Source organism: Panthera pardus, unplaced genomic scaffold, assembly GCF_024362965.1.
Source record: "Panthera pardus isolate Hobbes unplaced genomic scaffold, ASM2436296v1 HiC_scaffold_15, whole genome shotgun sequence".
Classification (NCBI taxonomy): domain Eukaryota; kingdom Metazoa; phylum Chordata; class Mammalia; order Carnivora; family Felidae; genus Panthera; species Panthera pardus.
The window spans coordinates 11,454,731-11,474,975 of NW_026526710.1; the positions used below are offsets into that span (position 1 = coordinate 11,454,731).

Consider the following 20,245-nt stretch of genomic DNA (forward strand, 5'->3'; position numbering starts at 1 on the left):
TCCTTGTCTTTATATTTGCGTTAATGTGAGGATTAAGTGTGATGATTCATATAACCCACAGTGCAATGCCTGTTAATGACAAGCACTCGTGTTATTAACAATGAAATGTAATATTAACAATGACTTATATTAATAAATGACTTGTTAACAATGAAATGAAATTTTGTATGAAGTGTTGTAAAATGATATTACATGTAAGGTTTTGTCATTATTATTATTAGGTAAGATAAGGACCATGAATAAATTGATATTAATACTAGAATAAGAACTACAAATTAAATAATGAGTAAATAAAAGGATTTCACAGGTATTCCAATGTTTGGATTCGTTATTAGTAGTGCATATTATTATACACATTCTTAGCGTTCTAAAGCTAAAACCTGAACTACAAGTCCCATCATCTTTTCGGGGGGGGGGGGGGAGGGGGGAGGGGGTGGAATCACTGGGCCCGGATGTAGACAGAAAACTACATTTCCCAGAGGGCTTCACTCCCACATCGCCATTATATATATAGTCCATCCGGGTTCTTCGAGATGCTGTTTGGCGACTCGTCGCCATTCCCGGAGCACCTCGGCCTCGGCCCAGAGGCGAGTGTCGGTCGCTGTGTCGGAGACACCGGTCCCCGACACCAAGACAGCCAGCCCTCTCCCCTGCCCCGCGGCGGGAGAGCGTGTCCGGCCGGCCGGCGGGGCTCGCACACCTTCCCTCGACTCCCCTTCCCCCGTAGCCTCCGCCCCGCCAGGCCCGGCCCGGACCTCCGAGCCCCGGCCTCCTCCTTCTCTGTCACCGCCGCCGCTGCCGCCGGGCTCGACAGCCCCGCCCGCTGCTTCTCTTTCCAGTTTGAGAAGCCGAGGAAGGAAACAGGGAAAAATGTCGCCATGAAGGCCGAGAACCGCTGCCGCCGCCGACCCCCGCCGGCCCCGAACGCCATGAGCCTGGGTCCCCGCCGCGCCCGCTCCACTCCGACCGCCGCCGCCGCCGAGGCCCCCGTTGATGCCGCAGAGCTCCCCCAACGCCGCCGCCACCGCTTCCGACATGGACAAGAACAGCGGCTCCAGCAGCTCCTCCGCCTCTTCGGGCAGCAGCAAAGGGCAACAGCCGCCCCGCTCCGCCTCGGCGGGGCCGGCCGGAGAGTCTAAACCCAAGAGTGGTAAGGGCGGGCTCCCAGGGCGGTGGGCGGGGGGCGGGGGTGACTGTCCCGAAGGCTGGGGAGGATCCTCGCTCTGGTGTCTGGGTCACCCAGGTACAGCTCCGCTTGCCACTGTCGTTCTTCCCTTACTCCCGTTTTCTATAGCTCCCATTATTTAAAAATTAACACTAAGAGTACTGTACAGAGTGGTTTATGTGAATCCTTGCATTATCCTTGCTTTACTACTCGGAAGAGATTGGTGAACTAAGTGCTACTTTTATCCCCATTTTGCGGATGAGGAAACTGAGGTTCACAAAAGGTAAGGTCACCCAGCTAGTATGTGCCTCACAGCAGGCCTTACTTAAGACCTGCTTTGTCTGACTCACCAGTCCACACTCCTAAACCACTAAGTTGTTTTACCCTTTAATGTTGAATTAGCATTGGATAGTGTTCAAGTTTAAACAGGGGAGGGTGGGGCCCAAGGACTTTTGAAACTCAAATTTCATGTTTAATAACCTGGCCCAAGATCCATCCCTCTGTTGAAGAGGAGTCATCCTTGAATGGTTTTGTTCAGTGCGGAGTTGTGGTTACGAGCAGTAGCTGTGATTCAGTTTTTTTAGATTTGCCAGACCTTGAGCGTCTGAATTTCCTTTTTTGTAAAGGTGGAGATAATCAGAATTAAATTATCTCAGAAAACAAATGAGCTAAGAGCTTGGAAGAGTATCTGACAGCTATTATGCACCAAACACACATCATGCCTATTTCCTTGTGTTAGTGGAGTGCTAACACTCTAGTGTTAACACACTAGAGTGTGTCCTTTTACAGGGAAGATTTTGTCATTTTTGTAGTCCTGCCTCTCATTATTAAATTATGACCGTCATGATAATAGTTACCATTTATTGAGGGCTCACCATGTGCCAGGTACTGGCTTAGGTTTGTACATCTCTTATCCATACTCCAGTTATTAACCTGTCCAGCAAAGTGGAATTGTTCATCTCTAAAGAAGGAAAAAGCTGAGAAGCCAAGAGTTTAGGAGTTGGCAGAGTCGAGTGGAATGTTCTCCATGTTACTTCAAAGCCCGTGTACTAGTCTCTGCTATTTCATGCTATAATGTTATTAGCAGTAATAGGAAGATGTTTTCGGTGGGAGTGGGGATATGTGGCAGACAGGGGAACATTTGGACTCCCAGATGTAGAGTTCCAGTTTAAAGCTTTTTAAGATTAAAAAACTGTAAGGCTGACTTGAGTTCAGAGCTGATCTACTGGATAGAGCAAACTTGTTTACCTGGTATGCTGAGGACTTCTAGAAATTGCTTATAGAATTCCGGGTGGAGGCCAGGTGTCTCGATAATAAACGAATGCTTTAAATACCTAAGCAGGGATTAGTGTGGACTTTCAGGCAGTATTATGTAGATTAATTTTGGGGTTTTGTACATGTGTAGCTTTATCACAGATCCCTCTAGAGAGAGAGGGTAGCCGGGCCTCTTGGCTAGTGTTGGAACTACTGGTTTAGTGTAGTCTGAATAGTTCTCAATGTAGTTGATAAAGAACTTTACTTTTGCACTCAATTCCCAGTTGTAAAGTTAAAGATTGTGATTTTCTAGCTATCTGAATTCTCAGGTAGTTTTTCTGGGGCTCCTGTTTAAGCCACTAACATGCAATCATGAGTCTGTTGCAATAAATGCCTTCAGTTTATTCTGTAATGAGGCAGTAGTGAAAGTTGGTGACAGTCCAAACAAGGAAACTGAGGTATTTAAGGCATTTACTCATTTTGTCCTTTGAATGTTGATTAGTAGAACTAACTCTGATTATCCAACAGGATGATATAGAATTCTGTTGTAATTTGACCAAGAAAATATTTATCAGTGTTAAGGTTTCAGATAGACTTGTATAGAATAAGAAGACTTGTTGTTGGGTTCATTCTGACTAAAGTGATTTTTTTAAACAGTTAAATACTATAAAATACTCTTAAAAACATTTGTTTACCTTCTTAATTGAAAGCTTCTGAGGAAGGAAATAAAAGCTCTTATAAAGGATTTTTGCTAGGTTTTGTAAAATACACAGGGTGCCTCTGGTAACAGTAGTTTTTAATATGTTTGTTAGAAAGCTTGCCATTGCCAGTGTCTACCATTCTGGCTACTGCTATGTATGTTTCCTTAGCGAAAAGGAAGGATAGGTTTGTAGCTAAATAAAAAGTTCATTAGCCATAATCCACGGCATGAATTTAAGAACAAATCAAAGGCAGAGTGGGTAGAGATTGAAAATAGTTTAGGAAACTCTGGATATTGGCTTTTAAGGTTGAACTGAGGGTTAGCATATGCTACCTTAACATTACAGCAAAGATCAATGCTGCCATGATAGATATCATTCAGGATCTCTTATATAGTGATTCTAGATCGTTGTTCTAGCAAAACAGTAGACTCAAATTCAGCATAATTCCATAAAAGGTTTCTGTAGTATTTCAAAAGCTGACTCAATACTTCATACTTGATTTTGCTGGAGGTTGTTGAAAGGACTGAGTTGAAGAAAGGAAATGGAGGGTAAGGTGAAAAGACAACTTTCTTTTGTGAAAGTAACAAGAACAAGGGTTGCTCAGATTTTAAATACTTAATTTCCCTTTCCTCTCCTTTACCTCACATATGAAAAAATCTGTTCTATTCTCTAAACTGCATGTCATAAATGGTCATTTGCTTCCTATCTACATGTTTAATATACTTGAGTCTTTGTTCCTGCAGTTGGCTTAAGTTTCCTCTTCATGCACACAGGAAATAGGTGAATTTGGCTCCTGGGATTTAATTGATCTTTTTGGCCAGAGTGGCATACCGCAGTTCCTTTGCCTTGGCTGATTGCTTCAGACATTCACATAACATTCCCTTCCTTGGATATTTTCCTCTAGCTTTGTTCCAGTAGGGCTAACATGCAGTTCTAAGAATATTTACAGTGAATAGCCCAGAATATAATCCAGAGGAGAAAGGTGTGTTTGGGTTTAGGGAAAGTCATTTAGAAAGAGCAAAGAAAGTAAAAAGAGGCAAGAGAGTAGGCTGTTTACGGACAAACAATGGACCCTGGCCCAGAACCAAGGTCTTGCCCCATTCCTCTGGGTGGGGGATGGTACTACCATGGAGGTTAAGGGAAGGTCAGGTATTATGAAGCAGTTATTTTGAGGTTGGTGATATGAAGCACTGTCCTGACACACTTCCTATTATTCCGGTACCAGGAGCCAGGTTACTAGTGGTAATCTGCCTTGAAGAATGCTTCTGGGCTGTAAATGGACCTGGAGGTTTTGATGGCTTTGAAAATTGAGGTGACTTGAAGCCTTTAATAAAAACCACTTAGAGAAGTTGCAAGAATTTCCGGGCCTGTTAGCTGGAGTCCTTGGTTTATATGGCTTTGTTGGGAGTCTGGTGGGGGCTCTTTGACAGGAATGATTTAGATTTATTAATAATAGGCTTCCAAATAATAATGGCAGCTTTGTGCCAACCACTGTGGTAGGCATTTTACAGTTTTTTCTTAATCTTCATGACCCGATGAGGCACCCTAGAGATAAGCCCGATTTCACAGACAAGAAAACCCAGGCTTTAAAGGGGTTAGAGTGATTGGTTCAAGTGAATTCTTAAGAAGTCCTAGGCAAGGGGCACCTGGGTGGCTCAGTCGGTTGGGCGGCCAACTTCGGCTCAGGTCATGATCTCGGGGTCTGCGAGTTCGAGCCCCGCGTCGGGCTCTGTGCTGAGAGCTCAGAGCCTGGAGCCTGTTTCCGATTCTGTGTCTCCCTCTCTCTGACCCTCCCCCGTTCATGCTCTGTCTCTCTCTGTCTCCAAAAAAAAAAAAAAAAACGTTAAAAAAAAAGAAGTCCTAGGCAATATTTATAAGTTACGCTTTGTATAAATTAACTTAGCAGACAGGTAACTTGGCACGTGTCATTCTTGATACCACTTCCTTCTTCCTTTCACTCAGAATTACTAATTTCAGCTGAATTCAATTTGTTGTCAGTTGTTTTTATAGTAAGGCCGTATGTTGCCCGTCCAGAGGTGCTTGTCAACCACTCTGAATGATGGGTAAGCAAACTTGCTTGTGATTACAGCATGAATCAGCAGCAGAAACTTCCTGCTTGGTATTCTGACCTAGGTTGTGCCACCTGTTAGAACTAGAGCTAGAAATGTTGATGATGCCAAATTATTGAAGTGGAAAATTTATGGTCTTTAATTTGGTAATGGAGGGAAGACATTGAGATATATTACTGTTATTTCGTAGAGACCTTTCTGTTAGGGAAATGTGGAAGAACTGAGACACTGGAGTAAGTTTTCAAGTCTCTTGTTGACTCTGGGATCCTGAGTTCTGGATTTGAGCCATGTAACTAGTGGTCTTGTCCATTTTGGAATGTATCTTGACAGTAGTTCTCGGGCAGTTGTTCTCAGCTCTGGCTGTGCATTAGAATCTCCTGAGGAACTTTTTTTTTTTTTTTTTTTTAAGTAGGCTCCACTCCCAGTGTGGAGCCCAATGCCAGGCTTGAACTCATGACCCTGAGATCAAGACCTGAGCTGAGATGGAGTCAGATGCTTAACTGACTGAGCCACCTAAGTGCCCCTCCTGAGGATCTTTTTTAAAAATGGAGATGTATGGAGCTCTTCCTTAAGGATTCTTTCTGATTCTTTCGATCTGGGTTGGGTTCTTGGGCCCTGGCATCCATAGTTTTAAAAGTCTCTGCCAGTGATTTTTTTTTGTGCAGCCAGGATTAAGAACCACCACTTGGAAACTAAAACTTGAAACCGAGAATGTTTCTCCTAGGAACTTGACTTTTTTTGTCTGCTTTTTAAAATCTGAAGCAGATCATCTTATTGCTGTCTCCTTTTAGAGAAAGGAGGACAGATTCCACCCCCATGTTATTCACATGTGTATGCTGGCAAGTTATCTACAAGCCATCCCCAAAACAGTACTCTGAATTTTATCTCTCGGTCACAGGCCTGTCTGTACTTTCAATCTTTAGTTGCCTGTTGCCTGGGTCTAGAGATAAGAGCCAGCCTCTCACTTTAAATTCTGTAACTTCATACCATTAGGCAAGTGGAAGACAAGATGAGGGAGTTGATTTAAAAAAAAATTTTGGGGGGGGGGCACCTGGGTGGCTCAGTCGGTTGAGCGTCTGACTTCGGCTCAGGTCATGATCTCATGGTCTGTGGGTTCGAGCCCCGTTTCGGGCTCTGTGTTGATAGCTCAGAGCCTGGAGCTTCCTTTGGATTCTGTGCCTCCCTCTCTCTCTGCCCCTCCCCCGCTCATGCTCTGTTCTCCTTCAAAAATAAATAAACGTTAAAAAAATTTTTTTTAAATTTTTTTTTGTATTTAAAACAAAAAAATTTTTTTTTTTAATGTTTATATATTTTTGAGAGACAGAGAGAGACAGAGCATGAGCAGGGGAGAGGCAGAAAGAAAAGGAGACACAGAATCCGAAGTAGGCTCCAGGCTCTGAGCTGTCAGCACAGAGCCTGACATGGGGCTCGAACCCACAGAATGTGAGATCATGACCTGAGCCGAAGTCAGACGCCCAACCGACTGAGCCACCCAGGTGCCCCGAGGGGGTTGATTTTAATAACTAAAATTGTAGATCCATATGTGGTCGGTTGTTGTAATCTGTTTTAGAAATGGGTAGTTCACTGTCCATCAGAGAGCATTTCTGTAAGCATGATGAAACTGTTTCCTTGTGTGTGTGGTAATAAATGAAGAAATGAAAACTGCACCTGCTGAGGGCCAGCTTACTTTCTTGAGCCGTTGAAGTGTAGAATCTGGCTCTACCTAAATCTGTGGAATCTATTAGGTGCTTGTCTTGAAAGTATTAGAGTCAAATGCAGTATCATCTGAAACAGTCTTAGGTAATGAGGTTTGGGGAAAATGTGTTCTCCATTTATGCCTGTTTTCATAAAGCCTCCTCATTTGTTCTCATGGTAAAGTTAGCTTGGACTCTATCCGTCTGAATTTTCTGTTTATTTGAAATCTTATTATCAACTAACTCCATAGGTAAGAAAAAATTTCTAAGAGATCTGAAGCTTCACTTTCTGTTACCAGAGATGCTGTGTTTGACAATAGCTGTTGCTAACTGGATTAGTAGGTAAAAGTATAGTTCTTAAATTCTAGTTTCAGATTAAACTCCGGTCACTTTCCCTAACTGGGATTTAAAGGTAACTGGGAGGAATAAACCTAGCTTTGCAGTGTTTCTCTGACCATCTGTTCTCTGTTTGCATTGCTGCCATCTCACGTGACTTATTAGCTCGCCTCCTGGATTGTGGTTTGGTCAGTTTTGGAGAGGATGGCATACCTCTCATTTATCCCATGGTGGTGACAAATCATGGTGAAGTGGTTGCTTTCAAAATTTGGACTTTGATTTGTTAGCTCACGTTTTCTTTTTTTCTTTGAGGATACACACCACCTTGGATTTATTTAGCTTCCTATAAAATAAGCTAGTCATCTTACCAAAAAATAATTTTTTCTAGGCACTTAATAGTTTAAAAAAAATTTTTTTTTACATTTATTATTTTTGAGAAAGAGTGAGACAAAGTGTGAGCAGGAGAGGGGCAGAGAGAGAAGGAGGGGCAGAGAGACAGAATCTGAAGCAGGCCCCAGGCTCTGAGCAAGCTGGTCAGCCCAGAGCTTGATGCGGGGCTCTAACCCACGAACTGTGAGATCATGACCTGAGCCGAAGTTGACACTCAACTTAGTGAGCCACCCAGGCGCCCTGGCATTTAATACTTTTTAAAATTACCCAGACAATAAGTGTACAGAACTTTTTGTATACTTAAAAGTCAGAATCTTAGAGGGTGAGGCCTGAGCATAGGAATCCCTTAAAAGCTCAGTTGAGGTATTCAAACTGGCAGGATTGAGAACCACTCGATTAGGTAAAAATGAAGCTCCATTTCCCAAAGTTAATTAATGGTCATTAACAGACTGCTGTCTTGCCTTTCCAGACATGTTTCTATGAGTTTTGTTTATGTATGTGTGTTTTATGAATTTTATTGAGAATAACAGTTGTACTAATACGCTTTGTGATGGTCAGTGCTCATTGAAAGATATCTGATATAAAGAAAGCTTAATAAATGACCTTTTTAACATATCTGGGGGGACATTATGGACCTTTTTGTGACGTAGTAACAGATGTGATATCCAGTGTTTCATAAAATTTATTTCCAGGTCACCTGGGTGGCTCAGTCGGTTGAGTGTCAAGACTTCAGCTCAGGTCATGATCTCAGGTTCATGAGTTTGAGCCCTGCATCAGGCTCTCTGCTGTCAACGTGGAACCTGCTTGGGATTCTCTGTCCTCCCCTCTCTCTGCTCTCTGGCTTGCCTGCTCTCTCTCAAAAACAAATATTTAAAAAAAAAAAAAAAAAAATTAAAATAAAAAATATTTTCATTAGGTTATGAAACCTAATAATGGAAATGTTAAAAAGTTTTAAAAACAATCCTCACATAGAAGTTTTTTTGTTTTTTTTTTTTAGTAGGCTCCACACCCAACATGGGACTGAAACTCATGACCCTGAGAACAGGACTCGCATGCTGTACTGAGTGAGCCAGCCAGGTGCCCCTCAAAAATTTTTTTTTAATTAAGTTTTTAATTTTAATTCCATATAGTTAACATACAGTGTTATAGTAGTTTCAGGTGTACAATATAGTGATTCAACAATTCTGTACATTACTTAGTGCTCATCATGATAAATGTACTCTTTAATCCTTCACTTCTTTCACCCATCTCCTCACCCACCTCCCCTCTGGTAGCTGTGAGTTTGTTCTTTATAGTTAAGAGTCTGTTTCTTGGTTTGTCTCTCTCTCTATTTTTCTGTGAATTATATATTTTTATTTATGTGTGTATTTTTTAATTTATTTTTTAAATTGTTTTTAGTGTTTATTTTTGAGAGAGAGACAGAGAGACAGCACAAGCAGGAGAGGGGCAGAGAGAGAGGGAGACACAGAATCCGAAGAAGGCTTCAGGCTCTGAGCTGTCAGCACAGAGCCCGATGTGGGGCTCGAACTCACAGAATGTGAGATCATGACCTGAGCCGAAGTCGGACGCCCAACCGACTGAGCCACCCAGGCGCCCTGAGTTATATATTTTTAACATGCAGGATTAAGCTATATTTGGGTGGGGAAACTTTGTAGTTTCTGAGGCTCATGGTAGAATCATCTTGGCTTTGTAAACTATCACCCTCTTAAAGTAAGCCTAATCAGTTTCTTCATTAAAAGTCCCCCAACTTTCATTCTAAGTTTCTGCTTAAATTAAAGCCATTAAATTAGTATGCAGACTTAATTTGGTCAAATTTCCATATTGAAATAAAACAACATGGAGTGAATAGACAGATCTAAAACAGGATGGAAATCTTTTTTAAATAAATTTTATTCTGAGGAAAAAAAAAAAGACAACATGGAATGGGCAAAGGGACAAGAAAGATAAAGTATTTTTTTTTTGTCCAAAGACTAATTTGGGGACCTTTAGTTATTTAGGTGTATATGGTTCTCAGATAGGTTTCATTTTACCATTTTTTTTTTTTTTTTTTAAGCCAGTAAACTTTGGCACATGTTAGATGTGTCTGGTCAGGAATCTTTGTTCAACTTGGGACAAAATAATCTATGTAGTTCAGCACCCGAATAGAAAAAAATGGGGCAAAGAGTACAAACAAGCGCTCTTTACACAAAATACAAATGGTTAGCAGACTGGGAAAGTATTTGTTGGTACTCACCAGAGAAAGTCAAATTTAAAACAAATAATTTTGACCCTTCAGTTTAATAAAGTGTATTCAACTCTATTTTGTCAACATTGCAGTGACCTAGATGTTCTCTGTTACAGTGTTGTTAGAATATAAATGAATAGGTATAATGGTTCTAGAAAGCACCTTGAGGATGTGTAAAAGGTAATGCTGATCATACTTAACCTGCTGATTTCACAATGAGAATTTGACATCATACAGGTGTCTGTATAAAGAGGCTAACTAGCAAAAAACTAGAAACCACCTAAATGTACAGCAGTGGAGATTGGTTATGTTATACTGTAAGTATATGATAGACAGTGCAGCCATTAATCATGCTTTTGAAGACTAGAGGTAGAAATGTGTGAAAATGCTCATGGAGTAATAGAAGATAGTATATCCTGTGTGTCTGTCATTTTGTGGGAGACGTGGCAAGTATACAAAAATAGAGAGTAAAAGGAAATTATGCACTGTTTATAAGTTGGTATTCTATGCCTAGTGGCAAATTTATTCTTCCAAATTTCATTTAAAAAAAAAAAATTTTTTTTTAACCTTTATTTATTTTTGAGACAGAGAGAGACAGAGCATGAACGGGGGAGGGTCAGAGAGAGGGAGACACAGAATCTGAAACAGGCTCCAGGTTCTGAGCTGTCAGCACAGAGCCCGACACGGGGCTCGAATTCACAGACCGCGAGATCATGACCTGAGCCGAAGTCGGCCGCTTAACCAACTGAGCCACCCAGGCGCCCCTATTCTTCCAAATTTCAACATCGAACATACGTTCTTACAACTGGAGGAAAAAAAGCAAGAAATATTTTTTAAAAGGACATAATTTATGCTGATCTAATATGCTCTTAGAGCTCAACTTCTTTTGTCAATTTAATGGCTTCTCAGTTTGACCTCTAGAACATATGTAAATACTGCTTTGCTGTTATGCTTCTTGAGTATATCTGCTAAGGCCTAGGCGTTGCACTATAGAATCTAGCTGTGTTATAGTAATTTAAGGAGAATTTTTTTTTTTAATTTCTTTAAGTTTATTTAGTTTTTTGAGAGAGTCAGAGACAGCGTCAGCAGGGGAGGGGGAGAGAGAGAATCACAAGCAGGCTCCATACTGTCAGCACAGAGCCCAGTGTGGGGGCTTGAATTCATGAAATCATGAGATAGTTACCTGAGCTGAAACCGAGAGTCGGCACGTAACTGAGCCACCCATGCGCCCGGAGAGTAATATCTTCTATCCTACTTTCAGATGAAATATTTTCCCCTAATACAGATAGGCTGTTCTTTTTTAAAAAAAATTTAAGTAGGCTCAACACCCAAGTAGGGCTCAAAATCATGACCCCCAGATCAAGAGTTGCATGCTGTACAGACAGAGCTAGCCAGGTGCCCCAGGCTGTTCCCTTTTCTATCACTTCATCTAAATGGACTTTTATAAGAGCAGTGGTTAAGTTGCGCAAAAAAGAGAGATACTGTGAACTATTTGGGTGGTTTGACCTGCATTTGTATCCCTCCTGAAGGAGGGACTGTTTAGGCTTCATCATTTAAAAAACAAAAGTAAGGGGCACCTGGTTGCCTCAGTAAGTTAAGCAGCCCGTTTCCGCTCAGGTCATGATCTCGCGGTTTGTGGGTTTGAGCCCCACGTTGAGCTCGATGTGTAGCTTGAACTTAGGATCCTGAGATCAAGAGTCACATGCTCTTCTGACTGAGCCACCCAGGATCCCCTATGTTTCCTTCCTTCCTTCCTTCCTTCCTTCCTTCCTTCCTTCCTTCCTTCCTTCGAGAGGGGGGGGAGGGGGAGAGGGAATCCCAAGCAGGCTCCACCCTGTTAGCACAGAGCCCGATGTGGAGCTTGATTTCACAAATTGTGAAATCATGACCTGAGCTGAGTCGGATGCTCAACTGACTGAGCCACCCAGGCACTTCTCTGGGTCATTTCTTAACTAATTCTTTACATTTCTTGCTTTCAGATGGAAAGAACTCAAGTGGATCCAAGCGTTTTAATCGCAAACGTGAACCTTCCTATCCCAAAAATGAAAATTTTAGCAACCAGTCCCGTCGCTCCAATTCACAGAAAAGCAAAACTTTTAACAAGATGCCTCCACAGAGGGGCGGCGGCAGCAGCAAAGTCTTTAGCTCTTCTTTTAATGGTGGAAGACGCGATGAGGTATGGAATTTAGGAATGTCCTTTCTAGAACACAAGAAGCATGAACTCTGATTCCCCTGCCTCCCAGTTTATCAGTAGTTGGGGAGGAGGGGAGAAAGAGGTGAAAGTAAATAACCAAAGCAGTCTTGAGTAGTTGAGGATTAACTAGGTTTGGAACTTTGCCTCCTTTCTTCTCTTGAAAGTTGTGAAAATTTCTTTGGAGGAAGAAGACATCATCATCATGGGTTGTGAGAAATTATAGCAAGATACTATAAATGTACCCTAGATACTATAGATGGTACCTTTTATTATCACTCTTGAATTAGAGGTGCCTCTTGAATATTTAAGTAATACAATGACTTTAATGACATTTGCTCTGTAGTATCTATAGCAAATTGTAAGATGCTATATCCTTAGTCCTAGGTACTCTGATTTTAGGAGTTTCTTAGATATCCTTTTGGGAGTACATAAAGACTTCTGTACAAAGGAGTTCACTGTTGCATTGTTTGTAGTTGCAGAATCTAGGAAACGACCTAAATTAGCAAGGCATTGGTTAGATGAATTATCCTCCTGTTTGAATGTTCCATACTATGTAACTATTACAAAATAAAGCAGATTTAATGTACTCATGGAAGAATTCATTCACCAAAAATTTTGTCCTCTCCTGTGCATCAAATACCACATGGGAGTTTGGCATACAATACTGAGTAGAACATTGTAACTTATATTTTAGTTTACGGAGAAAATAGACCATTACACAGTTGGCCCTTGAACAATACAGGTTTGAACTGCATTGGGCCACTTATGTGGACTTTTTTTTCTTAATATAAATACAGTGTCATAAATGTGTTTTTTTTTTTTAATTGTCTTAAATAACATTTTCTTTTCTCCAGCTTTATTGTAAAAATATACTTTGTAATATATATAACATAAAATATGTGTTAACTGTTATTGGTGAGGCTTCCAGTCAACAGGTTATTAGCAGTTAAGTGTTTTGGGGAGTCAAAAGTTATACGTGTATTTTCAGTTGCGCCAGGGATCAATGCTGCTAATGCCTGTATTGTTCAGGTGTCGATTGTATAATAAATCCAAAGGTAAGTGCTTATTGAATTAACAAAAAGTAGATTGAGAGAATTAAAGGGATAGAGAGTAACAAAGAGTACAGTTTTGGAGGGTGACGAAGGAAGGCTACTTACTCTGAGGAAGTGAATTCGGAGTAGAGTTCTGAACGAAGCAAGGGAGCACACCATACAGTTTTGAGGAGGATGTCTTGGCGAGAAGGAATAACAAGTGCACAAGTGCAAGGAACCAGAGGTGGTAATACTTTTGGTTTGTTTGAGGTCAAACATGTAGGCTACCATGAGTGGAGGAGTAGAGAATGAAGCCAAAGAATAGACAAGAAGGGTCAGATCGTGTTGGGCCTTGTGGGATTTTGGATTTTGTTGAGCGAGATGGGAAGTTATTGGGGGTTTAAGAAGGGAAGTTCTATAATCTGAGTTGGGAATTTTAAAGGAGAGAGTGGAACCAGGAGGCTAGTTAGGAGGCTGTTAAGATATTTCTGGTGAGAGTGATGGAAGCTTTGAAACAGCGATAGTGGTGAGATGCTACACATTGGGGTGATGTTTGAAGATAGAGCCAACAGGATTGTTTAATATGTTAGTTGTGGGGTCTGAGCAGAGAAATGAATGACTTTGAAAAAAAATGTCTTCAGTGGGAGCTCAGTTCAGGTACTGTATGCTGAAGTGGGGAAGATTTCAAGAGAAGTAGAAAGTTTGGGGGTGGTGGGGAGGGAAGGAGAGTTGAGATAAAGAACTTCATTTTGGAAGTATGCTATTTGTGTGGAGATGCCTACTGGATCTCTAAGAGATAGACAGTTAATGGAATCTGGAGTTCAAGGAGGAGACCCAGGCTAGAGAGCCATCTGCATACATTTGGTGTTGGCAGCTATGGAACTAAGTAAGTCCTGCAGAAAGGGAATAGATTCAAGGACTGAGGTCTGAGTCAGGATCATGAGGCACCAGCAAAAAGGGAGGAAGAGAACTGAAAGCCATTTGGAGAAAGTGGCCAGTTTTGCCCTCTACTGATAGGCTACAGAAGATTAAGACTGAAAGTGGACTAGTAGATTTGATCATGTGAATATAGGCTGTTGGCTTTGAGCTGCTTTGATGGAGTGGTGAGGACAAAAACCGGATAGGCATAGCTTCAGAGAATGGAAGGATGGGAGGAAGAAACATCAAGTTCAGACAGTGCTTTTTAGGGGCTTTGCTCTAAAGGGGAGTGGAGAGGTGAGGCAGTAGCTTGAGGGAATGTGAAGTCGAGGATTTTTTTTTTTTTTTTTTTTAAGACAGAATGGGAGTGGGTTAGGACAGAGTGATAGGGAGACACAGAATCTGAGGCAGGCCACAGGCTCTGAGCTGTCAGCACAGAGCCCGACACGGGGCTCGAACTCATAAGCCACAAGATCATGACCTGAGCCAAAGTCGGAAGCCCAACCAAGTGAGCCACCCAGGTGCCCCTGAAGTCAAGAGATTTTAAAGTTAAAGAGATTCAAAAGAAAAATACAGCATATCTCTGTTAATGGGATTGTCTTGTTAGGGGGCAGACATGCAGAGGACAGGGCGAGAATTACTGTAACAGTGTCCTTGAGTCCTTGAGGAGTTGTGATCCTACTGTACAAGTGGAGGAGTTGGCTTAAATAGGAGCTTTGCCAGTTCATCCTCAGTAACCAGAAGAAGGCAGAGTACTGGTAGGAGGACATAGGAATTCTCTTCTGATTGTTCTTATTGTCTCTGTGAAATATGGAAGGTGAGCTGAGAGGGGAGCCTTGGAAGCCTTGCAGAATGGCATTGTCTGGGTGACTGGGAGTTAAGTGGGTACAGAAAGGTAACAGGGTTGTGGTAGGGCTGCTTCAGTGAGACTGGTCAGTGTGGTGTGGTTGTGTTCTTGTGTGTAACTGTCTGGTGCTGGTGTGGAAATACATAGAGAGTCAGATTAATTAGGGGAAGATTCTGCTAGGTGAGTACAGATGACAGAGAGAAAGAAAGGGGTTGTGGACCATAGGCTTTAGGTCAAGTAAGGAAAGAAAATGGAAGAGATGGGTTGGATCACTGATTTGGAGATCCCAGTAGGGGTAAAGAATTGTTGGAATCAGGACTGAAGGGAACAAGCTGGGAAAGGAGGGAGTTGCTGCTTGAATGTTGGGTGCTCAAAATTATGATGGTGGGAGATGTGTGGTTGTTACCCTTATGGTCTAGATTATAGAGCAGTGCTGTCCAGTAGAAATGCAGGCCACATGTATAATTTAAAATTTTCTAGGGGCGCCTGGGTGGCTCAGTTGGTTAAGCAGCTGACTTCGGCTCAGGTCATGATCTTGTGGTCCGTGAGTTCGAGCCCCGCATCGGGCTCCGTGCTTGCAGCTTGGAGCCTGGAGCCTGCGTCGGATTCTGTGTCTCCCTCTCTCTCTGCCCCTTCCCCATTCGCACTCTGTCTCTCTCTTTCAGGAGTGAATAAATGTTAAAAAAATAAATAAATAAAATAAATTTTCTAGTTGCCACATTCAAAAAGGAAAATGGTGAAATTAATTTTAATGTTTTTACCCAATATAGCTAAAATGGTATTTCATGATGTGGCATTGGCCACATTTGGCTAGTAGTGGTTGCTGTAAAGGATGGCACAGCTCCAGATGGTATGTCTATGGGGATTGGATTCCTGAAGTAGAGGACAAGCTAATTGGAGGAGAGAGGGGGGGTCAAGGAAATGAGAGGTCAGTGTTGGAAGGATAATCAGGAGTTGTGATGGGCAGTATCAGAGAGAGTGGTAGTGGCAGCTAGGATAATAGTGGGGCAATAGAAGGTTGAGGATGTGGAGGATTTTGTTGAGTGAGCACAAGCTCTTATCTAATTTGGGGGCATTGGGAGTGGAAGACTGATGAGAGGACAGCAGTCCCATGGAGATGATTTTCCAGGGGATAAGAGGCAAGGGATGACCTGGAAGTGGTGAGCTTCCTGTGGTGAGTTACATGAACAGTGTGTGGGGGGGTTGTCTCCCAGGATCTATTGTTGAAATGAAAGGAAATTGTTTAATTGTATGTTTTGCCACTGTATTTAATCATAAGGGTCATATGCTGTGGTCTATATGCATAGGGTATCGCAAGTCATATTTGTTGTCTCTGGGATGGAATGTATCTTTCACCATATCCCTTTTTGTACTCTTTAGCTTCTTTATGATGTCTGTGCGGGTGCTGCTTACTAATTTCTAAATATGACTAAGCAGCAAAAGCCTTAAATTTGTATTTCCTTTGACCCAGTAATTCCTACTATACATTCAAAAGAAACAATGATAGGTGACCAAATATTTGTGCACAAAGATCTATCCCAAAATGTGTTTATCATAACATTATTTTATTACAGTGGACAAGCTACTAACAGTCTGTGTCTGACACAAGGGCATTATAGTATACCTGTATGGCGTAATGGTATATAGCCATTTAAAGTGACTATGTGTTAATATGACTCACATGGCAAAGTGCTTATGACATTAAATTATAAATTGGGATTAGAAAATGCACTGGCTGACTTATAAGTACTTTCCACTTCAATTTGGAAATGTTAAAAAGCCCCGACGTGATTTTTTCCATCTTTATGTGCAGTGGTATTTCTCCTCTGCTGATTGGGTTTATTTCTGGACACAGAGGTAGTCTGCCTACATGTTCTAATTCTGTCAGTTTTAATTAACAATGAATAGCAGTGTGTGTCTTAGACGGGAGGTCTCTGGCAGGATTCTGAAGCCCGTGGCAGTTAGCAGCTGCTTGCAAGCCGCCTCCAGAGTATAGTTCCACAGACTTGTTTTTGCCAGAAACAAACCAGAGAACAAGTAGCTAACAAGAGTGAAGGTCTAGGAGTCCTATAGGATTGTCAAAAAATTAATCCAGTAAGTAAATCATTGTGCTTCCCAGTAGCTAGATGACTTCATGTTGGGTTTAGTCATTTAATAAATAGTTAATTGCCATTTAGCGGGGCAGGCTAAACAGTTTAATTATATGTTAAAGGCTCTTGTCCCCCTTTCTATTCCCATCCAGATCTTAGGTAGACTTTTGTATTCCCCTTTCCTAGGAAGATTGTTTACTTTAAGCTGTGTTTCGTTTAGTTAATATTTTAAACCATGTAGAAGGAGGGTTGTGCTGGTTTCTGCTATCAATCAGTGTCATTCTATTCTGAAATACTCTGATTCATTCTTATTCTCTCTAGGTAGCAGAGGCTCAACGGGCAGAGTTTAGCCCTGCCCAGTTCTCTGGTCCGAAGAAGATCAATCTGAACCACTTGTTGAATTTCACTTTTGAACCCCGTGGCCAGGCGGGTCACTTTGAAGGCAGTGGACATGGCAGCTGGGGAAAGAGGAACAAATGGGGGCATAAGCCTTTTAACAAGGAACTCTTTTTACAGGCCAAGTGAGTATGTCTACTCTTGGGAGGAAAGTGCAGTTGAGCCTCTGGGTGGTTCTTGGTGCTGAGAAGAAGCTTCTTTTAAACTGCTATGGGAGAGAGGCAGAAAGGGAGTTGATCTGGTTCTTTTCCTCCTCTCTCTTTTTGGGGGGCAGTGCAGGTGTCGAAAACCAGCTTTTCAAGTGGATGTTCTTGGTGCTTAAAAGAATATAATGCTTAAATAAATACATTGATTAATGCTAAAATTAAATAATGCTTTAGTGTCATAATGAGATAGTAAAAGTATTTGTTTTGGAATTGGACCCACATTTGAATTTATTTTGACCTTTGATCTTGGGTAATTTATTTAGCCACGGTGAGATTCATCTTCTCCCTATAAAGGAGGAGGATTACTTAAAGGAGAATTGGATGATGGGTTGGAGTGTTTGGCATGGCATACGTTTGCTCAAATACTGATTCCCTTTTATTTCCTTTTGTGTGTCATTAGTTACAATGTAAGATTTGACCTTGGATCTAGACTGAAGTAACTGGTTAGTACTTTATATAAATTCGTAATCAAATGACTGAGCGAGAACAGTCTTTCTGCTGCCTTGAAGACTAGCTGTGTGCCATGGTTTCTCAGAGGGAGGGAGGAAATCTGGCTTCCTGCTGATTGATAGAGCTGCAGTCTGGGTTAATTTTAGCTCAGGGGAGGCCTGCAGGGCCTTGGCTAGGCTTGGAAGCAGAAGAAACAGAGTTCATGGATTTAGACTCCTACTTGGCAAGTCTTTGGATTCCCTCCAGAGCTGGGGCTCAGAACTGAGGCTGAAGTCCTAGTTCAGTGCTTCACAAACCATGGCTGCTAATGGCCTGTATTTGATTTCTAAGTGAAGGAGTAATGAGTTTCTGCTGAGGGCTTGTTGGTGGCTTTTGAGAGTCTGCCTTTTCCCTGTCCTCTTCCCTGTTTCCAGCTGCCAATTTGTGGTGTCTGAAGACCAAGACTACACAGTTCATTTTGCTGATCCTGATACCTTAGTCAACTGGGACTTTGTGGAACAAGTGGTGAGTAGCTCGGCTAAGCTTATAAACTGTTAGTGGGAGAGAGAACTAAGGAAAGGAACCATGGTGACACAGCAGCTGTTGGCTGGTATCACTGTTGATACCTTTTTTCTGCATGGCCTCACTGTAGAGATAAGTCCCCCAGAGATGAGTCCTGGTTTCTCCTGGAGTTCATTTTGTGCTAATTAGCACTAGCCTGCAGGATTGGGGAGTTGGAGGGCTCTCATCAAAGGTTCTATCTCATCAAAGCAGTTCTATCTACCGCCTCCTTTCTCCTGGGAAGAAATAACCAGAGAAATACATGAGGCACTCTGGTTACCTTCCTGACCTAGGGTGGGCTCATTGCATGAACATGGCTTCATCGGTAGCCATTTGTAGTAATCAATATCAAATTAGGCCTCAGTCTTGTGGCACATGAGTGAGCCACCAGGTACACTACTCTCTAAGCCACTGCTGCAGTTTGTTTTCTGTTGAAGTAATGAGTTCTGGGTATTCCTTTGCTGCTCTTAGGTTATAGGGATGTAAATTTTTTTTTTTTTTTTTTTTTTGAGAGCACAAGTGAGCCTGAGTGGGGGTGGGGCAGAGGGAGAGAGAGAATCCTAAGCAGGCTCTGTGCCTGGCATGAAGCCCAAAGGGAGCTTGATCATGTCAGTGGGCCTGACATGGAGCTCGATCCCACGACTGTGAGACCGTGACCTGAGCATAAATCAAGAGTTGGATGTTTAACTGACTGAGCCACCCAGGCACCCCATACAATACTTTTCAAAGTGCTAGGTCTTCAAGCCTGGCTACTCATTAACTATGAAAATTGATAAAAACATCAGAGAATGACAAGGCCTATGAAACCTAAGTTCTATATTTATTGGTTAAAAAAAAAATAGAGATGCATATAAAGTGTAGGTCTGATAGACTTTTCTATTGGAAATTATTGGTACATTACTTTTCAACCTTTTATAAGCCTTTGTGTACGTGTACGTATAAAGTTTCTTTTTATAAGTGGGATTATATATTGATTTCTGTTCCTTTTTCCTTTGTGGAACCTCTAAAGTACTTGTTATGTAGTTATTAAACCATTATTGTGATTTCCTTAACGATTTACTTAAAGTGTTATTATATACTTGCATTTTGAACAATTCTGTGAAGATGTGTTGAGTAGAGATGTTCAGGGATGGGGGTGGGAGAGGAGAGGCTTTAACTTTGACAATCCCATGTCACTTTGAAAGCAGTGTAACTCGTGGTGCCCTTTTGTTGCAGCGCATTTGTAGCCATGAAGTGCCATCTTGCCCAATATGCCTATATCCACCTACTGCAGCCAAGATAACCCGTTGTGGACACATCTTCTGCTGGGCATGCATTCTGCACTACCTTTCACTGAGTGAGAAGACCTGGAGTAAATGTCCCATCTGTTACAGTTCTGTGCATAAGAAGGATCTCAAGAGGTGAGAAGGAGACATTTACTAGGTTAGACCCCAGTCTGCTAACTTCTTGCTCTTTTACATCTAAATGTCCATGTTACAGTGTTGTTGCCACCGAGTCACGTCAGTATGTTGTTGGTGACACTATTACAATGCAGCTGATGAAGAGGGAGAAAGGGGTGTTGTTGGCCTTGCCCAAATCCAAATGGATGAATGTAGACCATCCTATTCATCTAGGAGGTGAGTTCTGTTAATTTAGGGGGTAATAATCTTGGGTACATCTTTTAAGGCTATCAAATATATCTATCTACTATCAAAATTTGAGCCTTTGGGCAAGCCATTTCTATCATTTGCAGGTCAGTTT

At 41.8% G+C, this 20,245-nt stretch overlaps 1 protein-coding gene across 2 annotated transcripts in view; it reads left to right on the top strand.

Annotated features, from left to right (window-relative positions):
* Positions 1-868: 868 nt before the first annotated feature.
* The window catches only part of RNF10 (ring finger protein 10), a 33,222-nt gene continuing 13,845 nt past the window's right edge, over positions 869-20,245 (top strand). For both annotated transcript variants that reach the window (XM_053902105.1, XM_053902106.1), the window contains exons 1-6: positions 869-1,150; positions 11,813-12,009; positions 17,235-17,434; positions 18,379-18,469; positions 19,721-19,905; positions 19,985-20,121. In XM_053902105.1, coding sequence (XP_053758080.1) covers positions 994-1,150; positions 11,813-12,009; positions 17,235-17,434; positions 18,379-18,469; positions 19,721-19,905; positions 19,985-20,121 — 967 coding nt within the window. In that variant the 5' untranslated portion in view covers positions 869-993. The remainder of the gene's footprint in view (positions 1,151-11,812; positions 12,010-17,234; positions 17,435-18,378; positions 18,470-19,720; positions 19,906-19,984; positions 20,122-20,245) is intronic.